This window comes from Cajanus cajan, chromosome 10 (genome assembly GCF_000230855.2).
Source record: "Cajanus cajan strain Asha chromosome 10, NIPB_CcT2T_4, whole genome shotgun sequence".
Taxonomy (NCBI): Eukaryota; Viridiplantae; Streptophyta; class Magnoliopsida; order Fabales; family Fabaceae; genus Cajanus; species Cajanus cajan.
Genome location: NC_138526.1, coordinates 36,721,884 through 36,747,477, shown reverse-complemented (window position 1 = coordinate 36,747,477; position 25,594 = coordinate 36,721,884). Strand labels below are relative to the sequence as shown.

Sequence of the window (25,594 nt, the reverse complement as noted above, 5' to 3'; positions counted from 1 at the left end):
TGAGCTCGGCTACGAAGTCGGCCAGACATTGAGCTTTCAGGGGTCCGCGACTTTTGTATTGGATACCGAACTCAGATAATTCGACTGACCACGCAATCATTCGTTCGGCGAGCTCGGGCTTTCGCAGAATTTGCTTGATAGGGTAATCAATTTTGACTACCACCTGGTGACTCTGGAAGTACAGTCAGAGACGCCGAGCTACGGTGACGAGTGCCAGTGCCAGCTTCTCGATCATTTGGTACCGCTTCTCCGCGTCTTGGAGGACCTGACTGATGAAGTAGATCGGTGTCTGCACTTTTTGGTGCTCTTGTACTATAACTGCGCTGATGGCGCTTTTTGCTACGGCCAAGTAGAGGAGGAGGTCGGTTTTGTGATCCGGCCTTTGTAGGACTGGCGAAGTCGTGAGGAAAGTTTTGAAGCTTCGGAAAGCTTCTTCGCATTGATCTGTCCACTGAAAGTCTTTTGGCTTCCGTAGCAGAGTGAAGATCGGCCCTGCCTTTTCTGCGAGTTTGGGGATGAAACGGGACAGCGAGACTAACCGTCCGGCTAGGCGTTGGACCTTTTTCACCGTTTGCAGACTTTGCATCTGGATGATGGCTTTACATTTCTCGGGGTTGGCCTCGATTCCTCGGCTAGTGATCATGAAACCGAGGAACTTGCCTCCCTATACACTGAAGACGCACTTCTCCGGGTTGAGGCGCATGTTGTGCTTTCTGATCTGGGCGAAAACCTCGGCGAGGTCAGAAGCGTGATCTATAGCCGAGGTGGTCTTGACTACCATGTCGTCGACGTAGACCTCCATGTTCCGCCCGATCTGCTGGTGGAAAACCTTGTCCATCAGCTGCTGGTAGGTTTCTCCCGCATTTTTTAGGCCAAAGGGCATCACCCGGTAGCAATAGTTGGCGTGGTCGGTGATAAAGGATGCATGGACCTCATCGGGCGGGTACATCATTATCTGGTTGTACCCGGAGTAGGCGTCGAGGAAACTGAGGAGGGCGTGCCCTGACGCTCCGTCAACCAGCCTGTCAATGTTTGGCAAAGGGTACGAGTCCTTGGGGCATGCTTTGTTCAAGTCTGTGTAGTCGACGCACATGCGCCACTTCTCCCGAGCTCTTATTCACCAAGACCACATTCGCCAACCATGTGGTGTATCTGACTTCACGGATGAAGCCAGCGTTCAGCAATTTCTGTGTTTCGGTGACGATGGCCTCCCGCCTTTCACCGCTGACCTTCCTCTTCCTCTGGGCCACTAGCCTTGCCTCCTTATGTATTGCTAACCTGTGACAAATGAATTCAGCGTCTATACCTGGCATGTCAGCGCTGGACCAGGCAAAGAGGTCGACATTCTGGAGAATCTCCGCTTCGAGCTGTTGCCGCAAATCCGGGCTCAACTGCTTGCTGATTTTTGTGCATTGCCCGGGGAGTTTTTCGATCTAGAGGTCGTCAAGCTCGTCAATGGAGCTTGGCCTCTCGTCATGGGAGTCAGATCTCGGATCGAGATCGGTGATTTCCACGTGGGTGATGTGAGCCACGGTGGGGGGATCCTTCTTGGTTTGTTCGCCGGACGAGGATATCTTCAGACTCTTGGCGTAGCACTGCCGAGCTGTCTTCTGATTTGCCTTGACGGAGATGATCTTACCGTCGTTTCCTGGGAACTTCATGGTGAGGTGTGGAGTAGACACTACTGCTCCGAGCTGATTCAACGTCGACCTCCCAATGATGATGTTATAGGAGGTGTTGGCTTCCACTAGGAGATATCGGACCATAATTCTCCTTGTGTCCGGAGAGGTTCAGAAGGTGGTCAGCAGGTCCACGTATCCCCGAGTGTGTACTCGCTCTCCTGCAAAACTGACTAGGGGCTCTGTGTGAGGTTGGATGAGAGAGTGGGGGATATCTAACCTGAGGAAGGTTGGCCAATACAAGACATCTGCCGAGCTCCCCTGGTCTATCAGTGTCTTGTGCACCTCCCAATTGGCTACCTCCACGGCTATGACCATGGGATCATCCTGGTTGGGACTGACGCCGGCGTAGTCGCTGTCGGTGAAGATGATCGGCGGTGAACTTTGTTGCGAAGCCAAGGTAGCGGAATGGACACTGTTGATATTGCGCAGGTGTCTCTTCCGGGCTGAGCTGGTGGCACCTCCTCCTGCAAAGCCACCTGTAATTTTATTGATGACTCTTCGTAGGGGAGCTGATCCTGTTTCTTGGCTTACCTCGGCTTGCACTGCTCTGCCAGCATGCTGCTGAGAGCTAGAGGGTTGGTCCGTGCGAGCTCCTGAACCACGGCCTCTGCCTCGTCCTCGTCCACCATAGCCTCCTCGGTGACCCTATTGTCGCTGGACATATTGGCCGAGGTGGCCCGCCTGGATGAGTTCTTCAATACGGTCTCGTAGTGTGACCGTGATTTCTGTGGTACCGACAGTGCTTGGACTTGTCGACATTGTTAGGGGTGTGACCTGGTGATGGCAGAGTGAGCAGGTTGTTGTTGCTGGCTTCCTCCAGTATGTGTACGCGGGGCGCATTCAGGGGAGTGTAGAAGTCATATCTTCCCCCTCTGTTTGCCCTAGCCGACTTCTTGAACTGGCTATCGTTGTTGACCTTGATTTTGTCTTTGTGGCCTTGTTCTGGCTTCATTGGTCCTTTGCCACGAACCTGGTCACGGAAAGCGAAGTGCTCCTCCATCTGGATGTAGCCTGCTGCTCGGGCGCGAAGCTCGTCCATATCGTGAGGGACCTCACGGCATAGGTTGTCGACGAAGGGCCCGGGCTTGAGTGCCATGAGCATGGCATGCATGGCGACCTCGGGGTTCAGATTCCTGATCTTAACCGAGGTGGCTGCAAATCGCTCCATGAACGCCCGAAGTGGCTCGTCGTCATTCTGTCTGAGGCTGGCCAGGGCGGCCGAAGTGATGTGGTGAGGTCGGCTCGTTGCATACTACGCTGTGAACCGCCTAACCAGAGTGCTGAAGCTATCGATTGACTCAGCGGGAAGCTGGGTGTACCAGTTGAGTACGGCCCCCTTGAGCGAGGTCGGAAAAACCCTACACAATATAGCGTCATTGTTAGTGTAGAGGTTTACCTGTGTCGTATACAGGTCAATGTGCTCATCCAAGTTTGTCGTGCCATCATAGCGATCGAGGTAGAGAGGCTTCCACCCGTGAGGGAGTGGCGTCTCCATGATGCCATCCACAAAAGGGTGGCGGTAGAAGGTTACCTGATCCCCTACGTCGTGAGTAGGGGCCTTGCTGACTTCATGGGCCGACTTGCGCATCGGTGCCTGAGACCGGTGCATGGCAGGTCGTTGAGTCGGTGCCCTAGTTGCGGTCCGGGGTTGAGAGACTAAATGTTCCTCTTCCTCGTTGTGGTGGCTGGTATGAGGAGGATGATCAGAGTGGCGCCGAGGGAGTTGAGCGCGAATTCGCTCGTTCTCGGCGCGTAGCGCCGCCAGGTCGGCTTCATTAGCGGTACGCATTGCCGCTAGGTCAGTGTCGTGCTTGGCACGCATGCTTTGTAGGTCGGCGGCGTGTTGATGCCGCATCTGTTCGACCTGGTCGATTAGTCTCCTCAATGCTGCTTCGTTATCCATGGTAGTTGAGTGATTTGCGTCGTCTGTTGCGCGTCTGCTATGGCTTCTGGTGAATACCATAAGCGTGGCCGATAAGAGCTGTCTCGATCGGCCCCACGGTGGGCGCCAAATGTTCTTACCGGAAATCTGCCGTAGAGATGATCCTCCAAGTAAGATTGGTGAGCCTCCTTCGCTAGTACGCTTGATGTTCCAAGATGGGAGTGGTACTTGCAAAAGAGACTCTGATACTAAAGTTAGGGTTTGTATGAGTGTATGTCTCGTATAAGTAATGCACGTACCTTAGTATGGATTAGGGTTGCGTTGGGCCTTGGGCCTGAGATCAGTTGTGATCTAATTAGATAGCAGATCTCGTCTGACCGAGATCTCCTCATATCAGTTATGATCTGGTTAAGTGACGAGCTGACGTCACGCAGCGCGTATCCGAGGTCGTCATGCGCTGCGATACCGAGCTGAGAGCTCGGCCTTGCAATACGGATAGTACAGGAACCAATCACCAATTTTTCAGTAAAATGGAATCTGAATTTGATGAGATAGACAGAACAAATAAAATGAATTGACGAACTAAAATACGTAATGCAAATAGCTTATACCTTGATGTATAGCGATGGTGCTTAAATACGTAATAATACAAACAAGATGTATATAGTCATATTTCTCCAACTAGATAGCCCCCACTCTACTTACAAGACCCACAATAAACTAACAAAATACAACACTTAACTATATGAAACACAATCTTAATATATACCAAGAAGAGTAAAGAATTCAAAACCTCAAAAATTATATGTATTCCGTCGATAATTCTCTAGTTAATTATTTTTTTATTATTCATACATTTTTTAATTTGATTATTATACACGGCCATTAATTAAAAATATTATATAATAAAAAAAACTTATACAAAATAAATTTAAAAGATCATACTAACATTTATCATAATAATTAGAATTTAACATAAATTTATTAGTGTTAAACTATTCATAATTTTAAACAATATTTAAAAAGGTTAAAATGACAAATAATGCATATTCTTAACACAATCTAATAATTAACATAATTTGGGGAGTTTTTTTGTTGTTGTTTTTTTCTTAAAATATTGTATTAGTATTCTTATTACTTATTTTATTGATTGTGATTATTGATTTTAAGTGTGAGAATGAGTCGGATTAGGTCAAATTTATCATTGTCCAAACTTGATCCAAATTTTTGTTCAAATTATTCTTCAAAGCCAAAAATTGATCAATCAAAATCAAAAATATATGAACAAGGTTGGATTGATTTGACTTTGTTAATACTATATTAATTTTAACATTATATAAAGTTACATTATAAAATAAACAAAAAAATAAATAAATTAGGATATAATTTACAATATATACTTTAAAATAAATAATTACATTATAAATAAAATATCATGTTGTAACAAATATTATTAAAATTTTAATACTAATGCATAATAATGCAAAAAAACTTATATTTTAAAGGAGAATTTATATTTTAAACTCGGTTGGACAACCTAAAACGTAACTCAAATCCTTCTCAAAATGCACTAAATTCAATTTTAAAACTCAAACTTGTCCAAATCATTGTCGGACAAAGCTAAATTAGTGGGTTTGGTTGGGTTCGACCATGCTCACCCCTAGTTATTTTATTGTTGGTTTTGTTTAAAGATATTTCATACATCCAAAAGTAAGAATTGTATGACAATTAATTGAAAATGTTGTGATTCACAAATCACCTCCTTACTTTGTGCAAGTTCTTGTTTCAATGAGATAATATCTTCTAAATCATTTAAACTACTGCAAGATACTTTCGTTTTAAACGTGAGATTATTATCTCCACCTTTATAATTATAAGCGATCTTCAAACTGATAGAGTCATTCCTTATTTTTCTATCAACAACCTTAGCTTAACACCTCACATTAAAAAATGAATTATCTTCATTCTTTTAATTAAAGACTTTTAACATTTTTTTCATCTTATTATTGTAATTAAGAAAAAAAAAATTATTTCTGTTAATAATCTTAAACTACTAATTTTTCATCAATATCAATGCCGAATTGCTTTAAATTTTATTTTTTAATTTAAAATAATTTATATCATGATTTAAATTATTATTTACTATTAATTTAAGATGTAATTTATGTATTTTAAAATATATTTTTTTAATTTAATTATAATATATTTAAAAATAATTATTAAAAATTATAATTACATTTATATATAAATAAATATTTATATTATGAAATGTAAAAAATTTCACTTTAATAATTTTATATTAAATATATTTTTTTTCAATTCAATTGTTTATTTATAACTTTAAATTATCTTAATTATGTATGTAAACTTTTGTTAAAAATGAATAATAATAAGAAAATAATCAAATTATACATGTTTCAATATACTTTCAATAGTATATATATATATATATATAATATTATTTTTATCTATATGATTGAGATATATAATAATTTAAAATAATATAAAATTTTGTATATGATTTAAATTTTAAAAAAAATTCAATCTAATAACGAATTTCTATTAAAACTTTTTTCAATTAATTTTTTTCAATAATATAATAATTAATAAAAAAATCATATCAATGTAATATATATATATATATATATATATATATATATATATATATATAAATAGACAATTATCTTACCACCATCTTTGTGGAACGCACGTTATTTCTGTTAGTTAGGAGCATTAACTATTGTTGTCTACACCTACCATAGTGACCTAAAATGCTTACAAGAAAATGTTTGACCAGAAGTTGTTGACTGTTAGACAAAATTTCATTCCATGTTTTTTCCATTTTAATTCAATATTTGTCCAAATAACGAAAAAAAAAAACTTATGACGACCTAGTAAATAAAATTTGATACTTATAAAAATTTATATAAATTATATATATACATATATTTATCTATACTATTTATAAATGGAATTATGTCATTTATGATATATACATTTTTTGGGATAATATTATTCTTATAATTATTTTTTGAATTATACCTCTTAAAGTCCCAAGCTACTTTTTATTGCTATACCATTTAAAAAAAATTATCCTTAGAAATATACTTATTTAGAAACTTATTATCTATATTTTATTTTATTTTTAAAATATACATGAAGAATAAGGTATTTTTTTTACGTCAGTACTATATAGAAAGGAAATACCCTCTATTTATGTATATATTTTTTAGGCAAGTTTTTTTTTTCTTCTTTTTATAACTACCACCTATCGAACCATTATTTCTCTTTATTTCTTCATTTAGTTTTTATTCTTTTTCTTTCTTTCTTTCTCTCTATTTTTTTTCCCATAAAATTCATATTTTAAAACTTTAAAATAAACTACTCAAAAACTATCTTTACAATTACAACTATCCAAAAAGTTACTTGGTGTTCATAATCTCTTATTATTAACTGCATACTTTTATTTTATTTTATTTTTTAAAGATACGTAAGCATGAAATGTCTTTTTTTTTGTTAGTATTTATAAAGTTTTTATTTATTGAATAACGTGTCACTAATTATGACCAATGAAATTAGTCTTTAAAGTTAATAAAATAGAAAAATGGTCTTTAAATTTGTAAATTCAATCATTTTGATCTTGTTATCTAATGTTGATAATTAACATGTTAAGTGCCTAAATGATAATTTAGTAAGCACATGCATGACTGTCACATAAATTCAATCAAAATTCCATTGTTTGGTACTAGACTTGTGGTATTGGTCATGAGACCAGGGTTTGCAAATTTGGTGAGGTGCAAGTGGTGGGCACAATTAAACTAGTAGCGAAGATGACTCAAGAGTAAAGTTACTAAAATTCAAATTTAAAGTCTATTAACAAAAATATATTTGTTATTAATTTTGTAAAGTAAAAAGCCACATATATTAATAAAAATGTTCAATATATAATTCTCTTATTTAAAGTAAAAAAATCTCTTTTAAATTTTAATTTAAACTTCGCTTATTGTTAGATAGTCTTGTCTTGTAAACTCTCCAATTTATTATGTCAATAGATGATATGTCTATGATGTTATTTCTATGATTGTTGGATAATGTCATCCACCATTAAAAAAAAAAGTGCTAGGTCTATAAAACCTTTCTTAGAATGATTTAACTTTTGGTATCAATTGTGACGAGATATGAGTGATTTTTGAAAGATACAAAAATACAAAGTTATATTTTCTTAGCCACATGGTATAAAAGATAAGGAATCATGGATGGTAATGATAGGTATAAAAGATATGTCTTTGCTAGATGTACAACAAAAAAGAAATAAGCACAAAAAAAAAACTTTACCAAAAAAAAATTGTAATAAGAATTCATCAAAATCTATAAAAATGGAATATGTTTAAATTAAAGGACACAACAAAATAAAATTTTCAAATTTATTGAATCAATAAAAATGGAATATGTTTAAATTAAAGGACACAACAAAATAAAATTTTCAAATTTATTGAATCAAGACACTTTGACAAAGACAAACACACAAAAAAAAAAAGATAAGAGATATCATAAGAACTTTGTGCACGAAATAAAATATGCATAAAATAAAATATACATTTTATGCACCTCTAAACTAATTGAATGATTAATGATAACAATGATTGAATACTCATAGTATAAACCTTAAGCACCATCGTGGGCCAGCAAAAATGGTCCAAGATCCAGTCCAAGCTTGTGTTCTCCATGAAGAGAGTTTGACACCCATGCAACCATTAAAATTCCACTTTGGTGACATATTTACTTAAAGAGATCCCTTAGCATCATAGATGAAATTTTTCTAGTGAGTCTTTATTGGCTCTCAGCTTGACAAGTAAAGTCTTAAGTCAAACTAGACATTATTGAGCTTCAACTAACCACTAAATGGACAGTGATACTTGGTTTGAGGATCTCTACCATGTCATTGACTTTTTGTACGACAATCATGGGGCTGTCATCTTTATATACCATTTTACTAGTAAAAAATAGTATAAACCTCTAACATACACAGATGCTTTTGTTGTTTATTCCTTCTTTTAAGCTATAGAGATAGCTCAATGTTATAGTATAACATGCAAACCAAGGTAGTTTAACGTACAAGCACCAGCTCAAGTTAAAAATTGTTCTAGATATTGAGCAAATCAACATTAGGGCACCTTTCTCTCAGCATGTAAAAGGTAATTATTTTGGGTGTTCCCTACTACAAGTCAATCTTAGAAACATGCCAAAAGTTTGTTACCTTATTAGCTCGTTATGGATGTTCATAATACTTACATGAGATCACTACAAAAATGATAAAGGTGTAGGGTTACCTTTTGGAAGTTCAAGTTTTTGACAAATCTTTGTGGGGCAAAGCTTCAATAATGTCTTGGGCTGGTTGTGGGTTTGACAAGGTGGTGATTGTAATGGGATCTTGCGATAACAAGTGAAATCAAGTTTTGAGTAGGGATTTATGGTTTTGTTACGACAACAATGTGGAGAAGGTGGCTTACAATGTTTAGTGGTTATGCACGGTTCTAATAATGATGGGTGTGCCATGATGGATATGGCTCATAGTAATGTGAGTAATAAGAGTGTTTGTAAGTTTTCTTAGCTTATTAAGACTACATTTTTTATTTAGTGGCTAGGTGTGCATTTTACTGTAATATTTGCAAATGCTTTTGTCAATTTTGTACCTATTACATATTGATAGCCACATGGGTGCTTAATTTGTTCTCATCTATGTACTTTGTCAACTCTATTTTTATTTTTTTTTTATGATTTTAGATGATACTATGAAGAAACTAAATTAATTGAAAATTTGTAAATTTAAAAGTCATTTTTTTGTAAAGAGAAAGGGAGAAAATGTAAAATAAAAAAAAATAAAAATAAAAAAAAAGAGAGAGAGAGAATAAATATAGATAATAACCTCTTATAATGGAAAAGAAAATGAAGATAAAGATAAAAAGATGCGTTAATGATGTTTTGATAAAGACAAAGCTAGTTGTGGACCACTGTGATTAAGATAAAAAGGCAAAGTTAAAAAAAGAATAAAAATAACTCATTTAAAACTAAGCCAAAAAGGAAGACCGGGGCCAATTTGCAAAAATAACTCATCATTGAGCTATATTAGATATAAGAACTCAAGACTCCTATAGAGGACTTGAATCTCATGAAGAAAGTCCTAGTACAAAAGAAGAAACTCGAGTTTAAGCAAAAAAAGAAAATGCAAAAATCCTAGACTTTTCTCAAAGGAATTAAGTCTCGCCAAGAAAGACTTTCCATATCAAACAAAGTCTGTAGAAGCAATGTTAATGCAGAGAGGTTGTAGTAGTGACTTTATCTACTTGTCTTTGTGATTTTAGGGATCTTGATTTTGACGGAAAGCGTGATCTTTCTCTTAAATAGATTTGTGAGTTCTAAGATGGCTTTCAGGTTTGATGTATTCAATACAAACTTTGTTATTAGTCTCAATAAACAATAAACATTTAATGTATATGAGACAAATTGTATGCTTCATCTGATTTACATCGTCTTATAGATGATTTGCATCTTACACTTTATTTAATAAACATTTTTCAAAGATGTTATTGAAGATATTTTCTCTATTAAAAAGGTTTTGTTTGTTAACAATAAAACTTTGAAATTTGAGAGATCCAAGATTGTCTTTTGAATTAACAAATTAAATAAAAAAAACTATGTTTTTTCACCTCATTTTGGAACATTGAAACAAATTGTCAAAATTTTAATAATTTAATGAGGGTTTTAAAACCTTCGCTAAATAACTTCTATTATTTAGCATTTTTTTTTGCGGTGAGTGATTGTCCATTGAAGGGTTGATCTAAGGGCTACAAATAGAGGCATGTCAGGTGGAATTGTCAATGTGAGTTTTGTAGAGTGTAAAAAGTTTGTTGTTATTTTAATATTGAATTATTGCACATATTTTATATAATTGTGTAGTTATTATATATCTTTAGTTGTTGTTTTAATTTTTTTTTTCACGTATATATTATTTTACATATATCTAGGTATTGTTTAAATAATAATCGTAGATAGGTAGATTTTTTTTATTCCACTACAAGTAAGTAAATCATTAAGTATAAAGATTATGACAGATTGTTACACTAATTATTATTTTTATGTTCTTGATAATATTTTTTTAAAAATTATTGTATTACATTGATTTTATAAAAAATAATAAAGTTAATTTTGTAAAATTTTTATTTTTTAATCTATTTATTATTATTTTTGGTCTATTTTAAAAACATAAAACTACACTTGCTATAGAAAAGGAGAAGAACTTATGAAATTGGACAATTTTATAAATTTTACCTTTTTTATTTTTATAATTAAAAATGTTTCAGTTTTGTTCTCTCATACATATATATAAGAGAACTAAAATATAGTATTTTATTTTTTTTCTTAAAATATAACCCTTTTCAACCGAATTGGTCTCTATTAGGAGAATAGATAAACTGATATCTCTAGTTGTGATCATATGTCTAAGACGGGAGTTAAACTTCAAACCTTGATTAAGAAATTCAAATGTCAAATTACTTGAATTAACGATTTCTTGCATACTTTTTTTAATTATAAAAATTATGATAAATAAAAAATAATTAATTTATACTTAATTATAAATAAACATCTTAGTAAAGTGGATGTACTATAGGTACTACAGTTGGCAATTCTAAATGTAGCATTAATGCAACCTTGGTATACTTGAATGGCTAGAATTAGATTTGAACGGTTGGAGGCAGACAAGACAAGGCTGTCTTAGTTACAAAACAATATTAATTGATCTAATCAAATGAAATTACAAAACATCTTTTACTCTTTTAAATTTTCTGTGTATACTTCTTTTTCTTTTGTCATTGTCTTCTACATTCATTGATTGTTACCAGCTAGCTAGCATTTGTCATTTAATTAAGCCAATTATATGCGTAACAACTTGTAGCAAATATTGTCCTAAAAAACAATTGTAGCAAATATTCAGCATCATATATAGGAAAAAAATTCAGGTAATATAATTTTTTTTTAATATAATTAAAGAACAAATTTAGTATTAATGCAAAATAAACCATATGTATAAAATTATTGAATAAAAATATTATACCTATTTGAATAAATTTTTCCCTATTTGGGATTCTTATGAGAAACTAATGGCCTAGGTTCACTTTACATTGTTTATTTATTTTTTGTTTTGTTTCTTGGCTTCTTTTTTTTTCATCCATCAAATCCAGCTTGATGTTACCAGCAATTTTGTAACTTTGTAGTTGACATTGAAAAATTATAATGAGTGGACTCCAGAGAATGCGTTTGGTCGACAAGAACACAGGAAATAAAAATGTGTTAGCATAAAATAAAACTTTTCCTTTTTTATTTGATTAAAATAATATGTGAAGTGACCATGATGAAAATAATAATTGCACTCTAGTTAAAGTAATATGTTTAATAAGTTAATATTAAGTTTTGTACCTTAATATATTTCATTCTATTACTCCTTTTATTTATTTTTAGTTGCTAGTTTCTTAGAAGAATTTAACTTTATTTAGTTGTCCCTTTCAAAGTTTAAAATAATATTAATTATTTTTTATCAATTACAGTCTTATTTCTTATAACTATTTAAAAGACCATTTTATGAAAAACAAAAAAAAAATTAACATTTCTTAGTTTGTATATGAAAATCTTAAATGACACTTGAAAAAAGAAAAAAAAAATTTCTAAGTATTAACATGTTTATGTAAATTGGATTTAAAAATAATGGTGAACTATGAAAATGATAACTATCTTATAATTCACAAATGCTTGGATCATCACAATGGCAAGGCATAACCCTAATAGTTCATAAACTTCTCTTCTTCTCACACCTTCTTTGTTAATGCATAGAGTATTCTAACTTTACATCAAATAGTCAAATGTAATGTAATGTACCCAAATTGGTCCCAAGTGCCTCAATCTCTTTTAAGACCAATAATATGAGACTCCATACATCACTTAAAGTTTGCACCACTTAGTGATACTTATGCTTAAAAATACACGTTAAGGGTACACAATATTTAATGGTTGAGAACCCCATTAAAATTACCTTATCATTAGGCTTAAATTCATGAATGTGACTTATCTGCATTTTAGCCTATTAAATAAGACACCTACACTACCAAATAAACTCTATTAATTTGTTCACATATTATATTAGCTCTCACACCGTATTAAAATATATTTATACATATTTTTCACTTTTTTTTTATCGTCTATCTTTATATATTAAATATATTAAATATGATTAACTATTTTTCAAGTGTTTTTAAGTTTTTCTCTATAATTATAACGCTTTTAAACTTTTTTTTACAAACAAGTTTTTAGGAATTTTTATATCTTCTTAAATAATTTAATTTTTATATTTATAAAAAAATTAATATTTTAAAATAAATTATCAATAATTAAAAATAATTTTATGTCACAACATAATTATTTATCATAAATTTTAATGATAATTTATGTGTTTAAAAATATTTATTTATATAAATTTTAAATATAATTTATATATTTAAATATAGTATTTATTTATATACAATTTATTATAATTTAATTATTTATATATAATAAATGTATAACATATGAATATTAAAATATTAGTTTATTAGATTAACATCTCTATATTTTTCATTTACTCAGAACAAATAAGTTGATTTCAAACAGGGGACATAGGGAGGTGAGGCAGTGGCCCCACGAACAATTTTTTTTTTCTTTACATATTGTAAATCAATATTTTCTTTGATAAATTATTGTAAAATACTATTAATAATTAATAACAATAAAATGGGGGTAGTGTGTAATAAAACAACACAATTTAAATAGAATATCACTCTTACTATAATATTACTCAAAGAACGCTAGTGATGCATTTTATTATTGGTGATAATTTTTTTATTAAAAAGTATAAAATTAAGAGACTTTTTAAATAGAATATAAAACCTAGAAAATTTTGATTTTTAATAAATTTTAGAATAAATATTAAAAAAAAAGTGTGTTAAACAATACTGCTAACTTTTTTTACCAGAGTGGCATCTTTTAAACGGAAGCATAATTATTAATGCTCATTAATTATTGGATAATTTTAATATAGTTATTGATTATTAATGCATTTATAATTCTTAAATTTAATCATATTAATGGTCCTTCTTAGTTTTTTAATGCCTTTTTCTCTTTTTATTTTCTTTTTCACACAGCATGCCCTTATTAAAATCTCATTCACTTTTACCTTTCTTATTTCTCCTTGGTGCCACTTTGGTATGTAATAAGGAACTTGTAATTTAGTTAATATCATTATTTTTTTTATTCTTTATGTTTTCTAATTCAAACTCAACCATTAAAAAATAATTACCGTTGTTTTCTTGTAATTTTTAAATCTCTCGTTGCCATTATTTAATCACACATTCACGTCCATCACTTGAATTTTTTATTTTTAAGTTTTTAAGCCAATTGCTATGTTTTTGTACCTAACCCATGGACATTTTTTTTTATATAATATTTCACATCAATATAATGCTTGGATTTAACTAAATAGGTGTTACAATGTGATACAGCTAAAATCTATAAGTACAATTAATGCAATTGTAATTCATTAAACTTTTAAATCATAAATATAATCCTTTCCTAATTTATGTAAGTGTTGAATGTTGAAAGTTGAAAGTGATGTTTATGTAAATATGTTCTATGCTTCTCCCCACCCTCATCATTTATAGTACTTAGCTCCTTCCTGATTAATTTCATGTAATCAATTATCAATTATATTTATAATTAATACATTATTCAAATAATCTAATACACATCAACAATATAGTGAAAAACAAACAAAGTAACTTACGTAGCACCTGAGGCATGAAGTATTGACTAATATGATACTTATTTTCAAATTTATTTTTTTCTTTTAACATTGTTGTTCATTTAAAATTCAATTGTTATTAATTATTGGAAAAATTTTGATGATAATGCAAAAATGATAACTTTTGAAAAAGTAAATTATTTTAAATCAAATAAATAGTTAGTTATTAAAAATAAGGAATATGAATTGTTATATTATATAATAAAATGTTTTTTCAAGAATTTTTTTTAAAAAAAATTATATATTATTGTATGAATTGTTATGTGGATTGCATCTCATTATAAATGTAATAGATGATAAGGTGAATAGAGGTAAAAAAAAAATGATATTATGTAAATTATTGAGTATATATCATGTGTAGTCGTTTATTTAGATGTGAATAGAATAAAGGATAGGGTTTTGGAATGCAACAACGTGAGACTCGATAAATAAGATATATACATTTAAATTTTTTAATATTTTTTTCCTTAACAAAAAAAATATCGTTTTCGAACACGTGAAAAATGTTGCAGGTTAGGAAAAGTAGTTGCCACATAAAATTGATTCTCAATGAATTTGGTTTGTTAGTTAGTTTATTTATTTATTTGGTTATGTTTTGTTAATTTATAAAAAAGCGTAAATGATATAAATAAAAGAGAGATAAAAAAAAAGTAAAAAAACAAAAAACGAAAAAAGTTTAGAGTTGAGAAGGAAAGGAATAGCTGTAAATTGGTTTTTGAATTTATTTGTTTTAGTTAATTTATTGGTTGAGTTTTAATTAATTTATGTAAAAACGTAAAAGACATAAAAAAAGGGTAAAAGAGATAAAAGAAAAAGTAAAATAAAAATATTTAAAAAGTTGAAAATTGAGAAGGAAAGGAATAACGTAAATGTGAGGAGTTCAGGAAATAAAGAAGAAACTCGAGGCAGGCTTGGTCTTGTTTATATGGATTTGGATCAAAAATCGATCCATTAAGTTTAATTGGACCTTTTTTTTTCTTCCAAATATTGACAAACTTTCCATTTAAATGAAGACTTATGATATATACATTTTTTTTTCATAAGTACACCTCCTTTATTTAAAAAAAATTATAAAATATTTGTATTTTTTTTTTATTTTTCTAATTTTATATCTTCAACTTTTAATTTGCTACTTTTTTTCTTTTTCACACATTTTTATTTTCTTTTTTAGTTTTCAAATAATTATTTTGTCTTCTTCTAATTTCTTACCTATTATCAAGAAAGATACACATACCTATAATATTATTGAAAACTAGTTCTATGTATTACATGTGTGTAAAAACTAAAACCGGGAAGAGAAAAAATAAGAGTAAGAAAACTAAAAGAGGAAGAAGATGTAAAACCAAAAGAATTAAAATTACCTACCAAAATAGGTGAGGTAAAAGAAAGGTAAGGGAGAACATCTAAAAATTGAAAAAATGAGAGAAGATGTGTAAAAAACGGTACTAAATTAAATGTTGTCAGTGTAAAATTAAAAATTAAAAATATTAAAAAAATATAAAAAAATTTAATTATTTTCTTTAAAAAAAATGGAAGTGTACTTATAAAAAAAGGAGGTGTATATATCATGAACTTTAAATGAAACTTGAAAGTTGGGCAATTACACCAATTGGTCGAGTAAAACGACATTTATATAGTACTCATAACCAGTGTTTGGATGGGATATTTTGATAGAGTAATTCTTTTTTTTTTACTGAATTTAAAATATTAGAGTGAAATGTTTGTTTAGATAAGAATTTGAAATTAGAGAAAATAAGATGAGCAAAGGTATAAAATGCTCTTATACTGTTATCCTGTCAGAATAACTATTTGTATCCAAATTAAAAATTTTAAAAATTAAATTAATGATCCAACCAATGCTGAAAAACACAACCTTAACTCTTTAAATGGAAAAAAAATGTTGAACATACTTTTTTTTTATAAAGAAAATTAAATATGCTTTTATTAGTTGTAATTTCATTTAGTTAGTAAGTTACATAACTCTCAGTTCGACCAACTCAGATAGATTCTCTCCTTAAAAAAATATATTTTATACACTACTTTCACAATAGTTACATTACAGATTCTATCTCAATCATTTCAAACTATTTTTCTCTTATCATTATTACTTGATTTTCTTATCCATTTATTCTTCCGAATTTACCTTTTTTCTATCTATCTATATATTTCAGTTTTGTTTTTTAAGAAATCGTCAATGATTTAAATCACCCTTGTATCATAAGACAACCTAATATATGTAACCACCAGAATCAAAATCAAATAAAAGCATATTCATAAAGTCTACAGACCTATTTACCCTTTTTCTTTACAACAGTAAGCCTGAGGTTTTGTGAGTAAAGTAATACTAATCCTGCCCTGGGCATGGAAACTAGAAGAGTAATAATTCATTTAAGCACCTCTAGCACTAAACGAGATCACAAGGAATGAATGCATCAAATTCCATCACTAAGCTAGTAAATTAAAGATCCAGTTTTATAAACCTTAGTGTCAAGCCTTTCATGTAGATTCAATGATAAACACAAGTATATTTCGAGGAAACCCAAAAATGTTAACAACGATGTACTACTTGATACTTCCTCAGTTGAAAGGGGTAAAAGAAAAATAAAAAATCATAAAAAACTACTCTCTGTCCTCCCTTAAGTTAAACGACCTAAAGTGTGTTGATCCCTAAAACAAGGGTGCGGGAGAGCTCATTGGAGTCACCAACATTATTTGTCTAGCTGAACTTAGAAACCAAAGAAGCCAAGTTCGCTAGCTCTCTCCTTCTCGAATGTCTCAAAGTACTGATAGATGATCGTTACAGCAAGCAATATCCCTGTCCCTGAACCAATGGCCCCCATAAAATCTGCCAACACCGTCAGGGCCCCAATACAAATGCCTCCAAATGCTGCAGCAGTTGGAATGTATCGATTCAGCTCTTTCTGCAAGTTTGACTCACGGTGTCCAGGCATTACCATTTGTTGTTCCTGCAAATCCAGAAAGGTATTGTGACCGCTGAAATTTACCAACATAATATAGTGTTCATTTGTCTGACTTTCATTATAATACTGGTGAATTTCCATGTGATAAAACATTTTCCATTGCAACAAACTAGGCTTCAGATAATCCTTTTACAAGGCTGGATTTGCTTTGGAAACCAAAGAAAGTTATCCAAAGCATCACCTAACTGTGAACAATTATTTGTAAACCTTATGGGCATGAAAGAAAAATAACAGAGAGGGTAGTTGCACAGAAAATAGATACACATTACTTATTGTTTCCATCCTAAAAAAGTAAGCTAAGTAAAATGTGGTACAGAACTCGAGTAGGTAAAAGCACAAGTCCTATAGTATGCCTGTTCTAAACTGCTAATCAATACATATGCTTCCTATTTGGGAGTAATCTTGGGAGACCAGATCATATCACAAGTACCAGTTCATCTGAGATTTATGAACTCCTAAAAATTCAATGATACATAACTGTGCAAACTCCAGTAGCCAGCAGGAATGACAAAGTGCAACTAGTCATGCATATCCCAGTCTATTGGCTCCATACATATAAACTTTCATTTGAAGTCCAATTAAAAATTTATGCTGGTTTAATGCTAACACAAACTCAATAACATTTATAGTTGTTTAGACACAGTATTGTTAGCTTCTAAAATGCAATGATGGTTAAAATCCAAGCCCGTCTAATATTTTACTTTAGGCAAGAAATTATCATTTCAATAGGGAAATGTGTATGCAAAATGAATTCTAGTCAGTACCTTCAACTGCTTGGCAACGTCCCTAGCAGATGAACCAGAGACTTCAATCCAAGTTTTAGAGAATAAGGCACAGGCTGAAAGCATAAACACGAGATAGAACAGAGCATGGAAAGGATTGGCTGCCATATCAGCTAAGCTGCAATATATAGAGCAAAGAAACAAATTAGGGTTTTCAAATGGGAAAGAAGAATGGAGTACATAAATGGCTGACAATTTATATCATATTATACAAGGCAAAAAACTTTGAATTTATCAATAGTGTGCTTGGAAAAATTCTCTTACCTGGATGGTGCAGTGATATAGTATGCAATCCCACCAACAGGAATAGACTGGCCACCTCCATATTCAGATTCCTTCCATTTTCCCAATAGATCTACAAAGAAGTTTCCGCTGTACTTACGGTGGAGCAGCTGAACAATTTGAATAACATTAGATTGTTAAAACAGTAAATCCAAAAACATTAAGTCCAGCCTATCATACAACTGTTATTACCTGGGAGATGAAATAGAGATTGGAAACAAGGGCAGACTGAAGAATGATAGGCATGTTGGAGGTGTAAAACAATTTGATTGGATATGAACCTTGCTGTCCACGGGCATTCTTTGATCTTACAGGCAAGACCACACGGAAACCTTGGAAGTATATAACAATTAGGAAGATCAAGACAGTAGCAAGCAAATTCGTCACATTGGGAAGATTCTGCCGGTAAAATGCCTCACGAAGGGCACGGACCTTGTCTGTTCTAGTTATCAACAAATGGAACAGAGCAATAACAGCCCCTTCAAATTCAGCTCCACGTCCACTGTTAATGGTGGTGGGACTAAATGCCTTCCATATAATGTTTTCACTGAAAAATAATAAGGAAATTCATTTAGGATTTTGATAAAATGTTACATATTCTGGTTAGCAGATTAAAAATAACACATTTTAAAGCTGGAAATATCTCACTAGTGGAGTAGAAATTTACCAGATATTAGTAGCTATAAATAGGGAAATTCCAGACCCCAGTCCATATCCTTTTTGAAGAAGCTCATCTAAGCATATCACAATTATACCCGCAAAACACAGCTGGATGATGATGAGGATAGCATTTCCTACTCCAAGTTGGCCCACACTACCATACATCCCCGAAAGAACATAGGCAACCGCCTCACCAACAGCTATCAAAATACCAAGTAGCTTCTGTGCTCCGTTTCTGGGGAAGAAATAGAAGTTATCTCAATATACAGTATCACAGTATATAACAAAATATGCAACCGTAGAGCAGTGCCATCAAAGAGAAATATTGAAATAACAACAAATACTAAATAAATTTTAATTTACACAGTTAAATTAAGGGATGCATCACACATGTCAAATTGACGGCCGCAGATGCAAAATCAGATGAAATTACACAGAGAGAAAAAAATAATATGTCCCGTAAAAGAAATATAAGTACAAAGAAAAACACTTACAACAGGGCCCGATCTTCTCGTACATTATTGTCCACTTCAATGATCTTTGACCCAGCCAGAAGTTGCATTACTAGCCCAGAAGTCACAATGGGAGTGATTCCGAGCTCCATCACAGTTCCACGGTTTGAAGCCAGAATAACACGCATCCAATAGAATGGATCTGCACCTGTAGTCGAGTGTATTCCATACAGAGGAAGCTGACTACAAACCAGGAAAATGAAAAGAGATATCACGGTATATATGACCTTCTCTCTAAATGGCACTTTCCTGTCAGCAGTTTGAACCTCAGGAAGAAACGAGAGAAACGGCCTAACTAAGTGAAGCACTCTAAATCCACCTCCCATCTTGCCACACTACACCAGTTTAACCTGCACCAAAAATTCAACGCCCATCCATAAGAAGATAACCACAAAAGAGGCCAAAAAAATTTGTACACTTAAACAACATATCAGATTTCAAGTGAAAAATCATCAAGCAAGCAAACCCAATGTTGTCAACAATTAACACAACAAAAATTTTATTCAATAATAAAATTCATAAATTAAAAACGGTTATCATCTATGCTAGGAACCTATTAATCGGCAACTTTTTTCAATTCATGCTCACTAAAATCACCAGTTTACTAAAAATCCTACACAAACAACCAATGTCAATTTGTCACTTATTCAACCTCCTGATCCTAAAAAGACATTGAACAACACCACGTTAAAAAATGTACATCAATTACATGGCTACAGAGAATTACACATCAAACCTAAAAACAAATAATTAAAAAAAACATGGAGCTATACAATAGCAATGCATGCAATAGAACTAGATCTAATGTTATGCAACGACACCGTGAAATTGAAACCCTAATTGGCACGTGCGAAAAAGCAAGAAGCGAATCGGCGAAGAGAAACGAGGACGGGGAAAGAGAAATATGCAGATCTGGGAATCTGCGAAAGAGAAATCAAAGCGACGGAAGAAGAAAATTACCGTAGGTCAAAGGTGTTATCGTAGATCTATAATTTGGGGAAGAAAAATAGCGATTAAGAAGTGCAATGTGCGAGACGCGTATTTATATAGAGAACTCTGCTACTACGATTTTTTTCGATACCAAACAACAAAAGTTATCCCTCTCGTTTTGCACATGCAGGATTGCCAAGGATTTTTTTAATTATCTTTTTTACTTAAATACTAGTACTATCTCTATATATCAATATATAAGATATAAGATAAGATTTTGTTAGCTAATTTAATTTTAAAGAATTTAGTTAATTTAATTAATAATATTTAATTTTTAAATCATTTAAAATAGTTCTATAAGATTAATCTTAATATCTTTTAAATTAATCAATTTTTATATTTAATTATTTCTTATTTAAGATATTTTAGTTTGTGTATTTTATTGTTTAAATATTTATTATATATAACTAAAATTTATAATAAATTTTGTATAAATAAATACTATATTTAAGTTTATAAATTTTATCTAAAATGTATATAAATAGATATTTTTAAATATATAAATCATATTTTCAGGTTAAAATAAATAATTTAAATTATGGAATATTTTTTTAATAATTTATTTTTAAAATATTAAAATTTAAGTAAAAAAATAAATATTAAATTAGATTAAAAAAATTTAAAAATCTTAAAAAATATCCTTATTAAATATAATCTTTAAAAAACTATCACATTTCGTATAAGATAGTGTTTATCATATAAGAGTTGAAGGTTGATATTTAAAAACAAATATTAACTAATTATTTAGAAACGATAAGCTAGTAAAAATGAAAAGAGTATAATTTTTTTTATAATTTACTTGTGTTTTAGTTTTTTTAATAATAAAATGATAAATATGAAATGATATTCCAAGACTTGTATTTTATCTTCTTTTTTTTAATTATTTTTTAAAAGTATTATTCAAATGTTTTTTTTATTATTTTCATCATTGCTCGTGAAGGATGTCCACTTGATTGACAATTGTGGATGTTAAACTATATTATATATAAAAGGATATTTTTATTTAATTTTTATATTTTTTAATATATTTATATTCTTTTATTATATGTTAATCTTTTTTTTTTCCATTGTCATATTTATTAAGGATAAAATAGGAAAAAAAATAATTGTTCACTCTATCAACAATAACCATTTACTTATTTTGTAATCACCTTTAATCGCTATTTATTTAAGATTATTTTATGATTTTCTAATTATATATCATCTCAATTGACATATAGTAATTTATATTATTTATATTTATATTTTATATTATTTTTAAACAAAATTTACAAAGGCACAAAATATCATACCTCTTAGTATCAACTCTCATTTATATCCAAATCTCGTGGTCATGAGGGTAGTCCCTCAGGACGTGCAAGGTTGTTCAACCTAGTACAAATAATTTGAGCATAAGTTACTAGTCGTAAGGTGACACCTATGCCTACTGTAGTTCGTTGGGAGAGCATTTAGGCGAATGTACCAAAAGTGGAATCTTTCACATTCTTCATCATATAAGGTCTTTGAGAGTATCATGGAACTTCAAAAGCTAAGAGTATGTTGAACCAACAAAAAAAAATGTCTAAATAATCTCCCTTTTAACAAATGACATCATTACCAAAAGGATTTGCAAGAATAGTCACTCCAAGGATTTGTTGGATGATATGCTCACATAGATTCCTTCTCAAGGATGATAAGTCCCAATTGTCATTGACCCAAAAATTAGTTATTTCCGTTAAGGAATCCTTTATATGGACTAAACAAAGTTGACCCAATCCAACTAATCAAAATACTAAAATGAAAAGTCACTTGTTCCGATATGTGGTTAAAAGTTATCCTATAGAGCATCTCGAGCTCTTAAAATCAATGTTTTAAAAATTTGACCAATCATCAAACCAGTTAAGGTACTGAGTAAATGGATCAAAGGTCAAACCAGTGAATCACTAACTGAATCACATGACCCAATTTTTATTTTTTTAAAAATATTTATGTCATATATTTTTATATCTATGAATTTTAATAAAATTTATAACATGCCTTAAAGAAATCTATAAAAAAAATATAGTCAATATAATAATAACAGAATAATTAAATTATAATATCCTCGAATCACATAAATTAATATATAATTTTAAATAAAAAATATATTATAAAAATTGTTTAAGTCAATTGTATAATAATAAAGTATGTTAGTTTAATGGTCACTAAAGTACTAAATAATTACATTCATCTATGTCTAAATCACATCTTTAAATAAAATATAATTTAATATGGTATATATATATATATATTATTTGTTATATTTGATAACAAAATCATGAACTAACAAATAAATATTTATCAACATTGTGAATTATTAATCTTGGTCAAGAAACATAGTTGACCTCTTCGAAATTGAACTCGATACTTTATTTAAGGAGATTAAGTTTAGTTCGATTTGAACTAACAACTTGTTGATATTTTTAGTATAATATAACAAAATAAAAATTAAAATAGTTACATAATTAGCTAAATATAAAAATTACTTGTAGAATTTATATTTTAAAAAATTTGCATTTGATATAAAATTTATAAATTTTGTATACTTTGAAGCCTAAGTATAAGAAGAAGAAATCTAAAAGTCTAACTTTCGCTTTTAATGCCCACATTATGTATATTTGGTTGCCCTTACTTGTAAATGAAGTTCAATCTAAATAAAATAATACAATAAATAAACAAAAAATGAGAATACGTCTCACATCATATACTTATTATAATAATAATAAAAGTTGGCAACATCAAAGACAATTAAAATGTAACACTCTATTTCCAAAAAAATAAATTTTATTTTAACTATTTTCAAAAATTAGAATTAAGTTATTTAGATTTTCATTGAATAATAGTTGAAATAGAATAGAATGACTTTTGAAAATAAAAGTATTTTAAGTTATTGGGCTTTGGACTTCATTAGCCCAATAACCTTTTGTTAATTAAAAGAAAGTTTATTTAGTTTGACCTAATATTCTTGTTTTTTATTTGTCTATTGAAACACTTTTACGGCCAGAACCACATGTGAAAGAGCTTAAAGCTAAAGGAGGAGAAAATTTCACTGTTGCACCCTTGTAGTTGTAGAGTTTTTCTATATAAGGGAGTAATGAATTATCTCGCTAATGGATGTGAAATAATTGTGACTAGTGGAGTTTTCCCCCAACCTCATAAATTCTATAATGTGTGATCTTGGAGGAGTTTTGAAAACCCCAAAAGTGTGTTGGATTGTATCTATATGTGCTTGATGAGATTAATTATATTCATATTCTTGGTATATCTTTATTATGAAATGAATTGTATGAATGAATGTTTATTGTTTTTGCTATGAGTTGTATGTTTAGGGTTATTGAGATTCATGATTATAATTTTATTTTAACATGTGATGATAGAATAACATATTATGATATTTGTATCTTGAAAAACTTAAATAAATCATACTTAATTTGCTTGGTTTGAGACCTAACAATATACCTCTTAGACATGGGCTTGCACTATATGGGGATGTTGGTCTAAAAGCACGGTCATGTTACGTGTAACATGGTCATGCTAGAGGAGAACATGATTATGCTCAATGAAAGCACAATAGTATTGTGTGTAACATGGTTGTGCTATGCTTACCCACCGCATGCTCCTTTTCAAAGCAAAAACACTAGTTTATGAACACAGGTGTGCTTTTGAGTAGCATATCCCTGCTCGGAAATAAAGTAGGGTTGTGAAAAGTCAAGCATGACCATGCTTGGTGGCAATTTGAGTGTGCTCACCCCCATTCTACTTAGTATGACTATGCTAATGGTCGACATGGTCATGTTGGTCTCCTGTTGTTAGAAAATATCTTTGGAACTTGGTTGTTGAGGGGGAAAGGAATGAAATGTGAGATAGTGAGGTGGATTAGTGAACTTTGGAATAATTAGTTAGTGAAAATAGTTGAATAACTTAAGAACATGATATAATGATTTGAGATTGATAAGTCCAAGAGAGATGCTTAACTAGTTGATAAGTATAAACAAGATGATTAACTAGTTGACGTGTAAAAACAATTAATTAATAGTAGACATTTGAAATAATAATAATTGAGATTGTTTGAAATTGTGTTTCTTGTGACATGTATCATTTGTATAACTTATGCTTTTGACGAGTATTAATGTGGAATGCAGCATTAAGGAGGTCCCTTAATGGTTAGTAGATTTGAACCTCAAGGGTGAGCTTAGTTTGGGAACATTAATCACACTTTATGATGAATATGGATGGACCTAGTGTGACTATGTGACCTCAATGTGCAATGGTGAATCTCTCCCCTAATGACAATGTTTAATGGCAGACACGTTTGATTAGGTGGCTCTATTTACTAGCATGTACTCCTGTGCTATCTTATGAGCCTTCATGAGACGTGTGCTTTTTAATGTCACCACATGAATATTACGTAAAAAAAAATATATGAGGATCGCATATTACATTTAATATAAATAACCTAATGTGTTTAGATACAAACTATTATATGTAACACTGTGCTTTTCATAAATATGTATATTTGTGATATATGTATTTATGTGTGATGTTTTGTGTTATTTTATCTGTTGTGGGGTGTGGGTTAGTGTCTTGATAACCATAGGTTTAAGTTATAGATATATAGCTTAAGTGTGAGTAGAACTTGCTAAATGAGGGTTGAGGTATATAAGGAAAATTTGAAAAGGAAACTTCGTAAGTTTTAGTTTTCAAATTTTTATAAAAAAAACTCTTTAAAACCTTAGGATAACCTCTGTGACTTCTTATTGTCCTTAAGGACATGTATCTTCACCAAATTAAAGACCGAGACTTCTTATAGCTATGAAAAGATTATTGAAGTTCATATTTTAAATACCAAAGCTGTGAGAGCTCAGTTTTGGAGTTGTTGAGGGAGTTTATCCTCTACCTTGATTTGTTTTCTTATAAAGC

At 31.0% G+C, this 25,594-nt stretch overlaps 1 protein-coding gene across 1 annotated transcript; it reads right to left on the bottom strand.

The window, feature by feature from the left end:
- Positions 1–16,895: 16,895 nt before the first annotated feature.
- On the bottom strand, positions 16,896–20,784 carry LOC109811935 (uncharacterized). Its single transcript, XM_020375781.3, has 7 exons — positions 20,627–20,784; positions 19,649–20,016; positions 19,162–19,389; positions 18,687–19,041; positions 18,477–18,604; positions 18,195–18,330; positions 16,896–17,415 (listed from the first exon to the last, which is right to left on the bottom strand). Exons 2-7 carry the CDS (start codon positions 19,990–19,992, stop codon positions 17,176–17,178), a joined length of 1,431 nt encoding a protein of 476 aa, XP_020231370.1. The 5' UTR covers positions 19,993–20,016; positions 20,627–20,784; the 3' UTR covers positions 16,896–17,175.
- Between the last annotated feature and the right edge of the window lie 4,810 nt (positions 20,785–25,594).

Coding starts and splice junctions, on each gene's coding strand:
- LOC109811935 (XM_020375781.3), bottom strand. CDS start 19,992: ATGGGAGGTGGATTTAGAGTGCTTCACTTAGTTAGGCCGTTTCTCTCG. Junction 19,390..19,648: donor CGAGAAGATCGGGCCCTGTT/GTAAGTGTTTTT, acceptor TTTCTTCCCCAG/AAACGGAGCACAGAAGCTAC. Junction 18,331..18,476: donor TATATCACTGCACCATCCAG/GTAAGAGAATTT, acceptor TATATATTGCAG/CTTAGCTGATATGGCAGCCA.